This window comes from Sprattus sprattus, assembly GCF_963457725.1.
Source record: "Sprattus sprattus genome assembly, chromosome: 5".
Lineage (NCBI taxonomy): Eukaryota > Metazoa > Chordata > Actinopteri > Clupeiformes > Clupeidae > Sprattus > Sprattus sprattus.
In genome coordinates this window covers 34,214,538-34,232,179 of record NC_137924.1, presented here as the reverse complement: position 1 = coordinate 34,232,179, position 17,642 = coordinate 34,214,538, and the positions used below count along the sequence as shown (strand labels likewise).

At 39.4% G+C, this 17,642-nt stretch overlaps 1 protein-coding gene across 13 annotated transcripts in view; it reads right to left on the bottom strand.

Moving 5' to 3' along the window:
* The window catches only part of mycbp2 (MYC binding protein 2), a 116,070-nt gene that overhangs the window by 49,425 nt on the left and 49,003 nt on the right, over positions 1-17,642 (bottom strand). For 5 of the 13 annotated variants that reach the window (XR_013968644.1, XM_080838317.1, XM_080838319.1 and 2 more), the window contains 10 exons: positions 16,831-16,975; positions 14,957-15,187; positions 13,914-13,969; positions 13,702-13,817; positions 12,242-12,339; positions 9,040-9,156; positions 7,709-7,849; positions 3,321-3,545; positions 2,366-2,498; positions 2,148-2,276 (listed from right to left, as the gene is read on the bottom strand). Coding sequence is in view for 12 of the 13 variants with exons in the window: in XM_080838317.1 (XP_080694443.1) it covers positions 2,148-2,276; positions 2,366-2,498; positions 3,321-3,545; positions 7,709-7,849; positions 9,040-9,156; positions 12,242-12,339; positions 13,702-13,817; positions 13,914-13,969; positions 14,957-15,187; positions 16,831-16,975 (1,391 nt within the window). In the remaining variant the exon portion in view is untranslated. The remainder of the gene's footprint in view (positions 1-2,147; positions 2,277-2,365; positions 2,499-3,320; positions 3,546-7,708; positions 7,850-9,039; positions 9,157-12,241; positions 12,340-13,701; positions 13,818-13,913; positions 13,970-14,956; positions 15,188-16,830; positions 16,976-17,642) is intronic. The other 8 variants (XM_080838318.1, XM_080838320.1, XM_080838315.1 and 5 more) reach the window with 4 other exon arrangements.

Below are 17,642 nucleotides of genomic sequence, written 5' to 3'. Positions count from 1 at the left end.
ACTTTGTACCACCCTGTTTGGCAATGTTGTTTTGCAATAAAATAAAACATTTGCATAAAGCAAGCCAATCCACTTATCCATGTTGATAGGACCAGCATTAAAATAAATAAAAAAATGATGGAAAAAAATTAGGGCCGGGACTTTAACGCGTTAATTTAGATCAATTAATTACACAAAAATGAACGCGTTAAAAAAATTGACGCATTTTAATCGTATCTATTTTTGCACCGCGGAACGTTTCTCACTGGATGAGTTTCAGACGGACCGATTATACTGGCGCACCAACTAACGCGGATAAATTCGGTTCAAACAAGTTGAACAACAAACCAGTGGCGCACAGTGAACATGAAGAAAGAAGCTGATGAGACCGCGTTGGTTGGCCCAGTCAGTGGATGGGACATTTTGTTACAAAAAACGAACGGATGGAAGCGTCGATAAGAACATGGTTCAGTGCAGGCTATGCAACAAGGAATTTGCATATCACTGCAGCACATCGAGTATCACCTCAAGGCAAAGCCTGAATCCGGGTACAATCCACACACAACCAACACTCCACCAGAGATGTTTTCTAACAGTCTAACAATATTCTGAATGTACTTGAAAGTATTGTGTTTTACTTAAAAACCCAAAGTATTATAGTTTACAGAAGGTCTACCTATCTACAGGCTACCTGAATTTCTGAAATGTAGCCTACTACATTTCTAAATGTGGTATTGCTACACTTAATGGCAAAAAATTGCACTGGTCTGTTGGACTTCAACAAAAATAAACAATATTTTTGTTGCTTAAGCTTATGTATTCAGTCATTATTCAATGGTATACTAAAAATCCATGTGAAAAAAATTACTTCTCACTGTTCTCAGGTCAAATATTTATATGCGATTAAAATGCGATTCATTTCGATTAATTAATTACAAAGCCTCTAATTAATTTGATTAATTTTTTTAATCGAGTCCCGGCCCTAAAAAAAATTATTGAAGGGACATTTAGAATATATAAAAAATTGCGATTAATCGCGATTAATTTTGAACTATGACAAAAATGCGATTAATCGGGATTAAATATTTTAATCCTCTGACAGCACTACATAAGACACATAATTAATATAGCAATCTAATTTTGTAACATCATCATCTTGTTTGTTTTACATGGAAGCTGCTGGAATCCTATTGTACGTGTTCTGATTGGTCCACTCATTAATATTAGGGGCTGAGGCACAGTAAGTGCTAGAGATATTTTATATTTGTTCTGATTCTTCTTATTCTTTAATGTCAAACATGGAAAGGTGCTACCTGTTTCTAACAGCAAAACTAATTAGAGAATTTGAGAAATCATAATTTAAGGACCAGATTAGTACCAAAGAGTGTCATATGAAGGACCAGATTAGGACCAGAGAGTGCCCTTGAAGGTCTGAAGGACCAGATTAGGACACAAGATTGTCATATGGACCAGATTAGGACCAGAGAGTGCCCTATGGAGGACCAGAGAGTGTCCTATGAAGGACCAGATTAGGACAAGAGAGTGTCCTATGAAGGACCAGATTAGGACAAGAGAGTGCCCTATAAAGGACCAGATTAGAACCAGAGAGTGTCATATGGAGGACCAGATTAGGACCAGAGAGTGCCCTATGAAGAACCAGATTAGGACCACAAGAGTGTCCTATGAAGGACAAGATTGGAACCAGAGAGTGTCCTATGAAGGACAAGATAAGGGACCAGAGAGTGCTATGAAGGACCAGATCAGGACCAGAGAGTGTCCTACGAAGGTCTGAAGGACCAGATTAGGACCAGAGAGTGTTTTATGAAGGACCAGATTATGACCAGAGAGTGCCCTATGAAAGACCAGATTAGGATCAGCGAGTGTCCTATGAAGGACCAGAGTGTGTCCTATGAAGTACCAGATTAGGACCAGAGAGTGCCCTATGAAGGACCAGATTAGGACCAGAGAGTGTCCTATGAAGGTCTGAAGGACCAGATTAGGACCAGAGAGTGTTTTATGAAGGACTGAAGGACCAGATTAGGACCAGAGAGTGTCATATGGATGACCAGAGAGTGCCCTTTTAAGGACAAGATTAGGACCAGAGAGTGTCCTATGAAGGACCAGATCAGGACCAGAGAGTGTTCTATGAAGGTCTTTGCTCCTCTCACCTTTGTTGCTGGAGAGGCCATAGTCGAAACCCTGAGCCCCACTAAATCCAGAAGATCTATTGAAGGCCTGGACTGAGAAGGGACTAGGTGGAGGTGTATGTGTTGCATGTTCAAGCATGACTTGCTCTGCTGGGACAAAAACAAAGGATCATATGTCCACCTGAAATGAACTATGTGTGGGTGTCTTTAGTGAGATGTGGCATCATCATAGGTCTTACCTTCTTCATGACGGAGGTATTGGTTGCCTCCTCTGTCTTGAGCCAGCGACCACGCTTCCCCTTCGTCATTCTCACAGAACTCCACAACACTGTTCTTATCGAGCTGCACCCAGGTGCCCTCTGGGTTCACCACCTATCACACAGACAACAGCCTAGATTCTCACACCTTTCTAACACAAACACAAAAGCACATGTCTACACAACGTTACCCATACCAGCACACAAATACATTTAATAAACTTTGAATATATTTTTTTAACTATACAAATAACTTGTCAAATGATACATTAGAACCATGGCATAGTTGCAGCAAAGGGATTGGACAAATCTGCAATAGTGAAAACCATCACTTTCTAAACAAATTGAATACCAAGAATGTTAAAACAGTAACTCTAGCATTGACACATCTGGTAATTGTGTTCAGTGAGCTTTGGTATGACTATTCTAGACAGCCACTGGTGAAACATCCATTTGTTTTGAGTGACAAGGAGAAATCAGAGACAGCATGACCCACCACACCCGAAGAAATATTCACCAATGTGACATATTTTAGCCACTTGGGTAACACAAAAATGTGTTTAGAAGGAGAGATTTTGGAATTAGATTTAGATCAGTTGCTAAGCATTAGCAAGATGTCACTGTGGCTGCAATAAATCACATCATAGATGCCATGCAACAGGTCAAATTACAGTCACTGCTGGGAGAATAAGCTGCATTAGCCACTGGATGGGCGAGAGAAAAGTGAGAGACCACAGAGTGAAGCTTTTCAGTGAAAATTAAATACAGAAAAGTCTTTTTCATTTTCTTTTTCTGAGAGAGCAGATCAAGAGTAAGTGATGCTACAGTGCCTTCAGAAACACCAAGAATGGCAAAGGAATGGGGAAAGTGTAGTTCAGAAGGTTATAGTTCTTATTTTGCAGCCACAATAACATATTTTGTTTTTTGGAGTCCATACCTCGCCTACTGCCTTGACTTTGTTCCCCAGAACTAACATTCCAATGGGGATACCCCTAAGGTTTGGGGAGCTTCTGATGTTGTGACCTGAGGGTCCCGTCTTCACTACCTTATAAAAGCCAGGTCCACCACCCAGGCCCACCCCATTCTGCTCTTGAATTGTGGCCTCCAGGCAGGGATGGCCACTGGCCTCCTTTACAAATTCATCCGAGTGCATTCTGGCCTCCTGAAACACCAAAGTGCACAGGATTAGTCCCTTTTCTGGGAAAGGAGCTTAAAGTTCAATCTGCAATCTGTCTGAAGTGAAAAATACTAAATTCTAAGACTTATTAGAGACCGGTATGCAAGATATCAGGCCTTTATTAATGATTGGCTTAATTGGCGCATGCCAACATGGACAGAAAAAATAGCAACTGGCAAATGTTCAATAATTTGTATTACTTCAGTCACAGCACCAGGAGAACAGAGGACATACCCTCCCTAAACAGCTGCTCTATTCACAAAGACTTTTCTGATTTGTTTTGGTATCAGGGAGGACATTTTTTGATTCTACGAGCAATGAGACATAAGGTAATATGAAACTTCAGGAAGTACAACAAGATGAGTCAACTGGATGAGTAAGCAAATTATCATACTAGAAGTTTTGCGTGTGTTGTAGGTATTTTTAACCTATATTAATTGCATTGCTAGAAGTGTTTTATGTTGGGTAAAACATAATTGTATGGTATATATTTATATAGATTTGCACTATAAGAATTTCCAATACGGCAAGCAGCATGAGCTAAGTGCCTCAGTGGCCAAAGTTTAGCTCATCTGTGATATGCCTCTACTGTGTAGTCATTTGTTACTATGTAAACTTCACTTATATGATAGCTTTTCTCTTTGCATAAATCAAATTCACCATGACTAATAGTGTGGAGGTAAGTTTTACAGGGTCTTTCATAATAAACTGTGCTGAATTTGAAACATCAGCCATATGGTGTACAAGAGAAATAGTAGATCATAGTAGAGCAGTACAGGCAGATCATAGATGAATCACAGGCAGCACTCACTTGGCTATTAAAATTGAAATGTTCAAAATGAGTTGTTGGTTAAATAGTCTTCATTCATTGTGTGCAATGTGCCTTATGGAGAAGCTAGTTAGATTTTCATCCTTCGTTACTGTTTGCAAATTTGAATAATTATGATGACACAGGAGACATGTCACCAGGATAACCTAACTCAGTTAACTGAGGAAACAAAATAAAGAACAGAACAGACCACTGGTTACCAGAGATTTCATACAGTACTACTAACCGTGCCATTAGTAGTAAGCCATATGTGACAAATTTAATGTAATTGTCCTGGTAATAGGACAGTTTGCTTCTGTTTGCGGGAATAAGCCACTATGTGTTAGCAACCAACCTAAAGCAAATGTGTTTGTGGATTCCTGCTCTTCCACTTTGTCTACACTACTTGGTGGCGGTAGTGCTGGTGGATGACTTCTCTTACACTATGTCTACACTACTTGGTGAAAGTAGTGCCGGAGGATCACTGCTCTTACTCCATGTCTACACTACTTGGTGACAGTAGTGCCGGAGGATCACTGCTCTTACTCCATGTCTACACTACTTGGTGACAGTAGTGCCGGAGGATCACTGCTCTTACTCCATGTCTACACTACTTGGTGACAGTAGTGCCGGAGGATCACTGCTCTTACTCCATGTCTACACTACTTGGTGACAGTAGTGCCGGAGGATCACTGCTCTTACTCCATGTCTACACTACTTGGTGACAGTAGTGCCGGAGGATCACTGCTCTTACTCCATGTCTACACTACTTGGTGACAGTAGTGCTGGAGGATCACTGCTCTTACTCCATGTCTACACTACATGGTGACGGTAGTGATGGTTGATTGGCATCACTGCTCTTCCACTATGTCTACACTACTTGGTGACGGTAGTAGGTGCACTCTTAGCCCTTCACCCACCCGGTTTTAGTTATTTGGCTATGGATACTCTTCAGCTAGCACCTGATCAACTGGAGCTTCTGGTTAACTTTCTTGCCTGAGACAGTCTTGTCGGTCTGAGAGTAAGCAACTGAATCTTGTTCTGTGTCTTGCTCGTTTACTCACTTTTTCGCTTCTTCACTTCTTCCGACAAAGTCTTCCTCATTTTTTTTTCGTCAATTCTGCCATGATGTCCATACAGAGAATACTGCGAAAGCTTCGTCTTAGCAGCAGCTAGCAGAAGGGTCTAATTGCTTTTGTGTGAGGTGGTGCCATAGAGCATTATATAGTATATAGTTCTTGTGAGGGGTGCCGCGCCTTGTCCACCTAAGTTACAGGAGTGGCAGGATACAGACACCAATCTACTTATTTCAAGTCAGTGTATCACCAAACTGATTTAGAAGCTGTTATTTTAAGGTCAAATTGTTATATAAATGTTGCTGTAAGACTAGCCGGCCACCACAGCTCCTGCTTGTCTGCTAGCACTTCAAAAGGCCATGATGTATTGACTGAGATGTAAAAGGTCTGTACGGCATTTAGGAAACATTTTGCAGCTGCTGGGTTATGTACTGATGAGTAACGAATCAGTGACCATCCTCCACAAGTAGTTGTTTTAGCCTGATCAAAGTCCAAGTACACAAGTACACCATAACAACTGGTTGTTCCTGCGACTGCTTTGGTCTTCCACTACATGAATGTGGAAGCAAATATAACCTGAACAATTACAGGTCAGATAACCTGAACCATTATAGGCCCATTTCATAGTTGTCTTGGCTTGTCGGACAGTAAGAAACACTGTGCTGTCCTGTGCTGATTTTTTGTTTGATTCAGTTTTCTTTTTAACGAATTATCTTCAATTGGACTCAACCATGCAATCCTACAGTGGTTTAATAGCAACCACACTGAACACTGTCAGTGTGTTAAATTGAGGACTGTACAGTCAAGCCTTGTGGATATTGTAAAAGGTGTACCCCAGAGCTCGGTACTTGGGTCTTGGCTCTTCATTATTAACCTGGTATTATACTGTATTATTTACAGTATATCAATGCCATTGTCTCATCACTAAATGCTTGCAGGCTCAATCTGCATGTAGATGACAGTGTTGCACTGCAAAGCAGAAAATAGATTCTGCCATTGAAAAACTGAGGCTCCAATTTAAGGCTTTAGACACTTGATTGAATTGAAGATGGTCTGTGTCTGCTAAACTGACAAAACAAATACATTTCATTCAGTAAGAGATGTACTACAAAGTGTCACTTGCTATAAATATCTGGTAAGTGGATTGATGAAAAGCTCGATTACAAAACACAAGTTGACTGCCTTGCTAAAAAGACACAAAGCACAAGTCCTGTTCTTTAATATGTGATTTATGGTAATTGGCACTTTATCACTAGTGACTTATTTCACACACCACTGTATTTTATTTAACAATACTGGATGGCCAGCATTACCTATCAGGATAGAACAACATCTTTGTGGAAGATCTTTGAGTACAAAACTATTATTGGTTTACACCCAACATATCAGTCCTCTCTACTTACTTATTTACTTGAATTGTATCTGCTTACGGTACTTTTCTACTAATGAATTGGTAATTTTATACTTACTTCTTAATTACTATGCTGGATGGCCAGCATTACCTGTCAAAGATCTTTGAGTACAAAACTATAATTGGTTTACACCCAACATATCAGTCCTCTCTACTTACTTATTTACTTGAATTGTAGCTACTTACGGTACTTTTCTACTAATTCATTGGCATTTTATACCTACTTCTTAATTACTATTATTTATTTTCTTATTATTTTTAATACAATAATCTTTTTTTTTGCTAGGGAGGCAAAAATGCAGTTCTAAGAAATGCAGAGGGCTGTATTTTGATGGTGAAAAGAGCTGATGATCCCCAAAAGAGCTGATGATCCCCAGCCCCAGCATAACTCAATCTATGGGTTATGTTCAAAAGAATTAGTGCTAATAACATGTTTGTTCAAATTCGTTCAAACTTAACTTGAGCGCGCAAACAGGAGGTGAGGGCATTTCTAATTAATGGTTTTGAGTACAGTATTTACATGAAATCTCATTGGCATCAAGAACTAAGGATGTGGATACAATTGTATGTCTTTTCACCGGTTTGGTATGTCCTGCTCTATTTTGATGACCACAGGTTGAAATGGCCGTAAATCGAGGCTGATGGATTGTGGCACTTTGCCCTTTTAGTGCTGCCTGCAGCCATGTTTCTTCTGAACATTTGTATTATTACTGACAGACATGGAGTTTTACTGAGAAAAGAAACACAAACAGCTTAACATTCTAAAAAAATGTTGTATGAATAAAACACAGCGGTAAGGTATCTCTTTCCCAAATGAACAGCACAAGGAGCCCAAAGGAGAGTTTTTACTTACGTCCACAGACACAAGCAGACACCGACCCAAATGCTGGTTAAAAGACAGGCACCAGGCTTCAGTGTGCCCATTCATGTTTGGAACATACTTCTTTACCGTCTCATCATTCAGCCTGAGCCACACCCCATCGTCATTGTGGATCTAAAGGAAATAAGCAACAGAACAGTGCCGTGCTGTCCAGTAAGTGCCAAAAGACACAGACAATCCTTCAATACTTGTTTTGTAACTGCATTTAATATGAAGAAATAGCTCCATTCAGGGAGTGACTAGTATCATGGCACATGCATTACTTTACATCTTTGGGCTCAATGGATGCATACAGTGGTTTCACCCCCAGTTTAATACTATAATGGTTATTATACCAGAGCAACTAACAACTAATATCACTGACCACTTAATAATTCCTTAACTTTAAAGTTTTCTTTCATGTGCTGGACAATGACAATGCAAGGGTGAAGAACCTTTTCACATTAATTTATTTTTAAGTCAATCTTTAGTTTGCAGTACCTCCTAGTTGATCATATGCTTTGGTTCTATGATATTTTATTGTGCTTACAAATACATGTTTAGACATATTATGCTAATGTCTTACAGTCAAATTATGCTTGGTGATTGTCACTGGCCAGCTCATTTGTGGCACGCTATACAAGCCCAATTGAATGTAATAATTGACTGACAATTTGACAACTTTGATAATTATTATTATTATTATATCATCTATCTATCTATCCATCTGTCAGTATATGAGGTGTGATCAAAAAGTTCAAAGACTGTTCCTGTTGAGAACGAATGGAACAAGCTGTAAAAAATAACTGTTTGTGCCATCAGTGTTAAATATCTTTCTTCTGCCTGGCCATGATAATCGACTACAGGCACTGAATGGGTTGCTATGTCAGAGACTGGAACTAGAGAAAGGTAAAGATAAAGCCTCATAGGATTTTATTAAGCCATTTTGCGGTTGCTGGTTTTAGCATTCTAATTCAACACGGGACAGATTTTGACCATTAAGTCTCAGGCTTAAAAGGAAGAAGAAAGAATAAGCTAGGATTTAATTCTAGAAGGATCCATTTAAGCTTGTGAAGTCTTTACTCACTCCTGAGAAAAGGGATGTTAGAGAGTTAAAAAAAGGACCTAGAGGAGTATCTTCAACACAGAAACATTATATTTAGAAAAACAGATTATCCCAAAAAATGTATGAGTTGTCAAGTAAAAATGATATTCCTGTTTAAGGCAGGTGTATGAGGCTCTTGGTATCTACAAACTAGGAAAGGCAGACAATCTCTTCTATTAACAGCCCTGCTCCTACTCCTCCTTAACCTAATTCTGTTTACCTCGTCAATGAACGTGATGGTGCCATTAACATGGACTTGGCCTATCTGTTCACTCTGCAGAGATGGGTGGCTACGCACACGCAGGCCGGAACTGTCCTTGGCCACAAATTTGCAGACCTGCGAAAATCAGACAAACAAGCAGAAAATCAGACAGTAGTTGGTCTTAGGAAGAACAAAAAATCAAACAGCAACAGAAGAGCAGAATAAAATGAAACAGAAATATCACTGGCATTTGCACTAAAAGAAAGTGAGGAAGAACATAGTAATAGTGACATCAGGGTTTTTCCTGCATAGAGAAAATTTCGGCGCGCGCCTAAGCCGTTTTCCCGTGCGCCTATGAAAAATCCCGAGCGCCTAAATAAAAAAAAAAAAGAGTCTGCAATTTAAAAAAAAAAAAAAACTGTCATCCAATTCAGTTTAACGGTGTTTTGAGCCCTCACGTTGAATTCAAGACAGCAGCAGCAGATCCCGCCTCCCACCCCCTCAGCCAATCATTGAACCGAGGCTTCTCCAAGTTGCCAGTTTAGAGAAGATGTTAGTTCAAAATGTTGTCCGACCTATTAGCACCATAGACATCCTATTAGCACCCACGACCTATAAACACCTACGCGCTGGTACACGTTACTTAATATAGATTTCGGTGTCAATCAGGATAACGGATTTTAAACAATATACGCTCCAGCCCAAAAGGGGTATTTAAATTGTATGTGTGCAAAACATTACAGTTGTAGAACGTTATTAAGTGTACTAGACAGCCATTTATTTCTGTGTGTACAAACTGTCATGGAACAAACTGAGCGAATTCGATTTCGCAACGAGAACTTGTGAGGGTCATACAGTTTTCAACCGACACCGATACCTCTATCCCTCTTTAAATTGAGGTTTACCCGCTTATCACAGGGACGACAGCTGACGACCGAGTGAGGAGATGTTCACGAGAGATTACGGATTTTGATAGAGATCATACTTGGTCATATCGGTAATGTTTGGCTAATCTCTTGACACGTACCACAGGTAGGCCTAAATCACGATTGGATCTTGATACACAATACCTCGTGTATCAGCTCATTTTGCGTGTTGGTCTACTACACAACGGGATAAAACCGAAAACGTGTTTCAGTTGAAATCCAAACAAGTTACTTGTCGTAATCTAGACACCCACCGCTACTGAAATATTTAAAATTGATTGATTAAAGATTTTTCTATCTATCAAGGTTTATAACTGTTTGATACCTTTTTAATAGCTTGGGTGTTAATAGTGTTTACTATAACATTAATAAGTGGTGTTAACATAACGTCACTTATTGTATGGCATAAATATTATTCTAAAACACCTTCACTAGTTGTTTTAAGCAGATTTGTAAGCATATCATCACGTATGCAATGCATGTCAGCGAATATGTTCTGAATAGTAGCCTATGTTTCAAGTAGGCTACAGCCAAGCCCTCGTTCTGTTTTCATCAATAGTAATCGAGTTGATAAGTCTGATCTATACGCAACTGTGAGGTGCGCGAATGGACAGAGCGGCCAGCTGCCAATCACTTAATTACTCAACCTGCGTATGCAACCTGACTTCATCAGTCGGCGGTTTCAATATTTATGGCGCTCCATTTCTGACCACTGGTTAGTCCTAGATTCTATTGATATAGATTTCAGTAGTTTGCATATATATATGAGGTAAACCTTGATAATCTTTGAACCATACATGATAGCACCATGGGGCTTGGACTATTGTCAATGTATTAGCCTATTGTCTATTTTGATTTAAAGTGGAAGCAAAATGATAACCTCAAGCATATCCTCCATTATTTATGAAATGTAAGAAAAGGGGAAAAAAAAGACTTTGATGTCTGCTAATACGGTGATAGATAAGACAGACTGTGCGCGCACAGCGCACAATTTTTTTTGGGGTGCACCGAAGAGCCATTTTGACCCAGGAAAAACCCTGGACATGCAAAACAGATTTTCATACATAGGCCTACGTTTCAATAAAACACATACAGTTAAGTATAAATCAAATGTAATAAGGCCTGATCTGCTCTGAACACCAAAACGCTAATGACATTCACTCTATACGTTGCAGTGTGCAAAATGACACCTGGCAATAAAACCTTTCTGCGTGTTTTAAGTGTTTTAAATCGTTAAATCGTAAATCGTTTTTAACAGGAATTAATTGACATTTTACAATATAAAAATACTTGGGAATTAATTTATGATGTTAGCTAGGAAATGATCAAACTTGCATTGGCCTACCTAGCCATGGTGCCAAATTCATGCTAGCCATATTCTGTACAAATCAAAAAAAAATAACAATGCTGAAAGATTTCGTGTGTCACTAGCTAGCTTGACAGTTTAACTTTAACTTGCCAGCCAGCAGACCAAGCTAGAGGGTTTAGTTCCCTTTTGACAGAGTCAGTGCTGTGCAGAAACACATATTCTTTTGAGTGCAATGGATGAAAAGCTAGAAAGGTACAGTACCAGTCAAAAGTTTGGACACACCTTCTCATTTTTTGAGAAGTTTTTTATTTACTTTTATTATTTTCCACATGATAGATAACACTTTTTTTGTTTTGTACATCATTCCATATGTGTACTTCCGTAGTTTAAATTTCTTCAGTATTAATCTACACTGTAGAAAATAATAAAAGTAAAGAAAACACTTCTCTACAAAATTAAAGGTGTGTCCAAACTTTTGACTGGTACTGTATGTGAGGCGAATTTTGCTGAATTATGTACAATTGATAAAGGAGAGAAAAATAGTGGCTGGCGGAAGAAAAAATTAATTTCCATCCCTGCATGCAAGTCATTTAGTCCTCATTCAAAACAGTGACTTTTCAATAGTCAAATCTGTCAGCACAACAAATAATTAAATAAATAAATCCTCTTTTGCTGTTGACACCTTGTTTATGTCAGTCTGTCTGTGAATATCTCGCTTCTCCAAGTCTTAGCCTTTTTGGCTAACTGTGGCATATTTACAGTAATGTTCATTAATGTGGGCTGTCCCTGTTAAATAAATAAATAAATAAATAAATGGGGGAAAAAGAAAGAAAATTAAGTATGAAGAACAGTTTCCATGTCAGTTTCATTCATATTTTTCTCCTTACCTTGACATCCATCAGTCTCTCTGCACTATGTTTAACCAACTAAACCCCTGCCCATACTAACGACCTCTGAAATTAAATGACAACACTTGGGTAATAACCTTGCTTGGTTGTGGCTCCATCTTTGGTTTCACCATCTGTGTCCCTGGAGGAATCATGCCTTTGGGTGGGTCCTTCACTTCTACTTCAAACCCTGCGTCTGGAGAGACAGAGGAGACAATGGCAACTGAGAATAGGGATGCTAGAGAGTAACATTCTGAAGTAGACATTTGTAGATATTATACCATGGCTTGGTTGAATTCCTTACTGTGATGCATTCTTTGGAATGTCAATTCACTTTTGATATTTGTACACCTATGAAGCAGCTCCAGGACCACACTGATTTTACAAAGCGAAGACTCTGGCTACCCTAGACACTATCCTAGCAACAAAATGTGTGGAACTTACAAATGGGCTTTGGCCATAGAAACAATCTATCTTGCTTAGAGCTAGTAATACCAGTTTATCCTGCAAGTAAAGAAACAATTCAATGTGGGGCGGAAATAAGTAGTTCTACCAACAAAACAGTTTTAGTGATCAAACCTTAGAAATGAAAACCGCAATTTACTATTCACCCAAAGTGTGGAAAACATGGTATAAGCAGGACTTGTAAAGGACTAGAAAAGAATGCAGTTGGAAGTGCAGCGGACACATCTCAACGCAATAGCACCCAAAATAAGCATTATTTCCTGAACACATTGTTAAATAATAATATTACATTGTTTCTCAAACCTTCCAAAGTATGATTTAAAAAACATCCGGTGACCGAGGCTTCTTTTTATAATTAAACAGTTATGACAGTAAGTCTTCTTGTACTATCTCTTTGACAAAAGACATCAACTACTCCTTTTGTTGTCTGGCTATACTTGTTAGCTCTAAGCACTAGATAGCCCTAAAATTATCTTTCATTTGAGTTCTTTTGATGTCTTTCACTGTTAATTTGCAGCAACATCACAATAACATAAGGGTAAGATGAAACCTACGTAATGACAAAAATAACAGACATTGTAAATATGAAAATGCTCTGGCAAACAATTTCAACATATAATTAATGTTGCTATGTTATTGAGATCACCCATGGTATTCCACAAAACAGCTTATAATATGGGAACCCTATACATATAACCATCTCCAGATCTCCTTTGATCAGATTAAATCTACAGCTTGAAATTGTATAACCTCAAACACATACAAAGCCTACCATCTGGAAGATCATAAAGCTGAAGAGAGGGTCAATACCTATCTCTATGCCATCTATGGTCACATGGATAGTGTAGAGACCAATGGGTCCACACCTGTCTCTATGCCGTCTATGGTCACGTCATGGATAGTGTAGAGACCAATGGGTCCATACCCGTCTCTATGCCGTCTATGGTCACATGGATAGTGTAGAGACCAATGGGTCCATACCCGTCTCTATGCCGTCTATGGTCACATGGATAGTGTAGAGACCAATGGGTCCATACCTGTCTCTATGCCGTCTATGGTCACATGGATAGTGTAGAGACCAATGGGTCCATACCTGTCTCTATGCCGTCTATGGTCACATGGATAGTGTAGAGGCCCACGGCTCCAGGGGTCCAGTTGGCACTGTAGGTTCCGTCTGTGTTGGCCCTGATCAGCATGTTCTCACTTGGCCTTGGCAATGCACAATGGGAATCATTCATACAGATGTCAAAGACTGGGGAAATTGCAATGGTAACATTATTTCATGGCTGATGTCAAATGTACTACCTTTTAGGTGTAGGTGAAGCAAAGCGAAGCTCTTCAAAAGAGTAGTTTTCATAGGCCTGCATGAATGAAAAGGAACCATATTTAAATAGCAGTGCAAGTACAGATGGCATGGTGTTCCCTGAGGTGTTTCATACCAGTGCTGCATTTCTGTGCTTGTACTGACAGACACTGACTCAGAATGTCCAGATCCATAGCTTTCATCTGCTAAGTCCTTAATTAGAAGTTTGTTTATACAACAAAGAAAACTAATATCTTTTCAATGCACAAGATAAAGTGTTTCACCATATAGGTGTTGTGTCGTAATGATGGAAGTTTGTGAATAACATAAGGTATTGAGTCAATGAGTCCAAAGTGAATGCCATTAAAACATTATATTAGAGGTTTTTAGGACTTAAAATGATGCTATATAAATTCTAGAATGCATGAACAAGTACACTGTAATTTTAGGTGCAAAGTAGGTATTTTACTGTTCTACTATGAAGAAAATCAAGATAAATTGACTCTCCAGAATTTGGCGATCTTGTGTTTTCACAAATTCATGCAATTTACCACAATAGCAATTTTATGTTATCACCGCAAAAAATGCAGTCATGGCATTTCTGCATTATTTGTTATTGATTTTAATTCACCTAAATCTCTGCAATTCTAAGCACACTTTTTGAGAATTCCCACAGCAAATTCAGATAGTTTTGTAGAGAACCCCATTTCTATACTAGGGAGCTATTCCAATTCCATAGTCAGAGTCGACTTTCAACCACTTTAATCTGCGTTCTGTATGACTATTACACAGCAGGAGCGATTGTTCATACAAGATGCCCTCACAACCGCTTTGAAGCCAATTTTGTTTGTTTATCAATGCTGAACAGCATGAAACAAAGGTACAATTTCTTTGCAAAAATGTGAGTTCAAGAAATCAGAATTGTGTGCGTTCCACCATATTACCAACATACACATAACAGTAGCAGAGTTTAAGGCAAGAGCCAAAGAGCACTGGTACATTGAAATAAAACTGGTGTAATAAAAGGGGGGAAAGTGAATCTCACCTTCATCATGGTGATGGCAATATAGCGTGCCTCTTTAATGATCATAGGTTCATAGGTGGCCTCCAGCTTGGGCAGAGGGAGCCCTCCAAAGGTGAGATCTGACCCGGGCCTTGAAGAGGAGGAGGGGGAGGGGGAGGTGGAGGATGCAGGGGAGGAACCAGGCAGCCGCTGAAACTTGCTCTCCTGCTGCAGGGACTTCTTCTGAGACACAGGGACTGCCTTCACCTCCACCTGTATGTGACAGTGAGAGGGGAAGGGGAAGGCAGAGTTTGGGATGTTATGTTCATCATTTGTTTAGGACAAAGTTGTTCATAGACTTTTCACTTCCACAATGAAAGAAAAACCTGAATGTTTCCTCCACACATAACTGAAAGAACTCTTAAGAACACACTCAAACGCACATGCAGCAGATGGGAGCATATTAGGTAGTGGCTGTTTTAAGATCAATATAAATTCCCTTAATTCATCATTGTCTTTGGCTGTCACTCAAACACACAGCAGTAATCACAGACTCTCATTCAAACACACATCAGTAAACACACACTCTCACACTCTCACTCGAACACAAACTCTCACTCAAACACACACTTTTACTCAAACACACACTCTCACTCAAACACACTCTCACTCAAACACACTCTCACTCAAACACACACTTTCACTCAAACACATGCTCTCCCTCAAACAGACAGCAGTAAACACACTCTTTCACTCAAACACACACTTTTACTCAAACACACACTCTCACTCAAACACACACTTTCACTCAAACACACACTTTCACTCAAACACATGCTCTCCCTCAAACAGACAGCAGTAAACACACTCTTTCACTCAAACACACACTTTTACTCAAACACACTTTTACTCAAACATACACTCTCACTCAAACACACTCTCACTCAAACACACTCTCACTCAAAAACACACTTTCACTCAAACACACACTTTCACTCAAACACACACTTTCACTCAAACACACACTTTCACTCAAACACACACTCTCACTCAAACACATGCTCTCACTCAAACAGACAGCAGTAAACACACTCTTTCACTCAAACATACAGCAGTGAACACACACTCTCACTCAAACACACACTTTCACTCAAACATACACTCAAACACACATCAGTAAACACACACTTTCACTCAAACACACACTCTCACTCAAACACACACTTTCACTCAAACACACACTCTCACTCAAACACACACTTTCACTCAAACACACAGCAGTGAACACACACTCTCACTCAAACACACAGCAGTAAACACACACTCTCACTCAAACACACAGCAGTAAACACACACTCTCACTCAAACACACACTCTCACTCAAACACACAGCAGTAAACCCACACTCTCACTCAAACACACACTCTCACTCAAACACACAGCAGTAAACACACACTCTCACTCAAAAACACAGCAGTAAACACACAGCAGTAAACACACACTCTCACTCAAACACACACTCTCACTCAAACACACAGCAGTAAACACACACTCTCACTCAAACACACACTCTCACTCAAACACACAGCAGTAAACACACACTCTCACTCAAAAACACAGCAGTAAACACACACTCTCACTCAAACACACACTCTCACTCAAACACACAGCAGTAAACCCACACTCTCACTCAAACACACACTCTCACTCAAACACACAGCAGTAAACACACACTCTCACTCAAACACACACTCTCACTCAAACACACAGCAGTAAACACACACTCTAACTCAAACACACAGCAGTAAACCCACACTTTTACTCAAACACACACTCTCACTCAAACACACAGCAATAAACACACACTCTCACTCAAACACACAGCAGTAAACAAACACTCTCACTCTCGCACACACCTTCATGTTGGGCACGTGCACCACTTCTCCATACTGGTCTTTGGTCTGCACTACCACAGTGGTGGGCCAGCCACAGCGGATGTCATCCTTGTTCAGAATGAGAGAGGTTTTCTGTGGGTCTGCGTACGAGTCGGGCTGAAGCCACCTAGAGCAGGTCAGATAGAAGGCCATGTGAGACAAGGCCAGAACATACAAGAAAATCGCTCTCTCTTCAAAGCCATCCTGCTTGGACCTAGGGATGCAATGATTGGATTTTTCTTGGCCAAATCCAATTACCAAAAAAAGACAAAGCCTGAGCTAATATGGAGCTAATACAGATACAATTCTTTACAGTTAATTAAGTAAACACACACAGGTCTATCTCTGTAGAGATCCTTTCCATGCTGTAAGACACTTATGTCATTATACCAGTTATATCATTGGAACTCAAGGACTCATTTCGATTAATTGTCCTTATAAATAGTGTTCCTTTAAGTTTGGCATTGAAAAAAACTAAATAGGCATTGATTATTTAAAAAAAATAAAATGGAAAAGTCTTACAACTTGCGACTGAAGACCGTGCAGCCCCAAAAAATAATCTACTTTGACAATTAAACACCTGATGAGAAACTGAGATACCTAGCTAAACTGGGAATACTAAAAGAAACATTGCTCCTTTGCAACCTAATGGATGCCTCGTCAATCTCTCAGGGAGACAAAAATTTCAAATTATTTGCTGTAAAAAAAAACTAAACAATACGCACTGACATTTTGGCATGGACAATTCTAAAAGTAAATGATTTTAAAAATGAGGGTTGGATAAATGTAAGTGG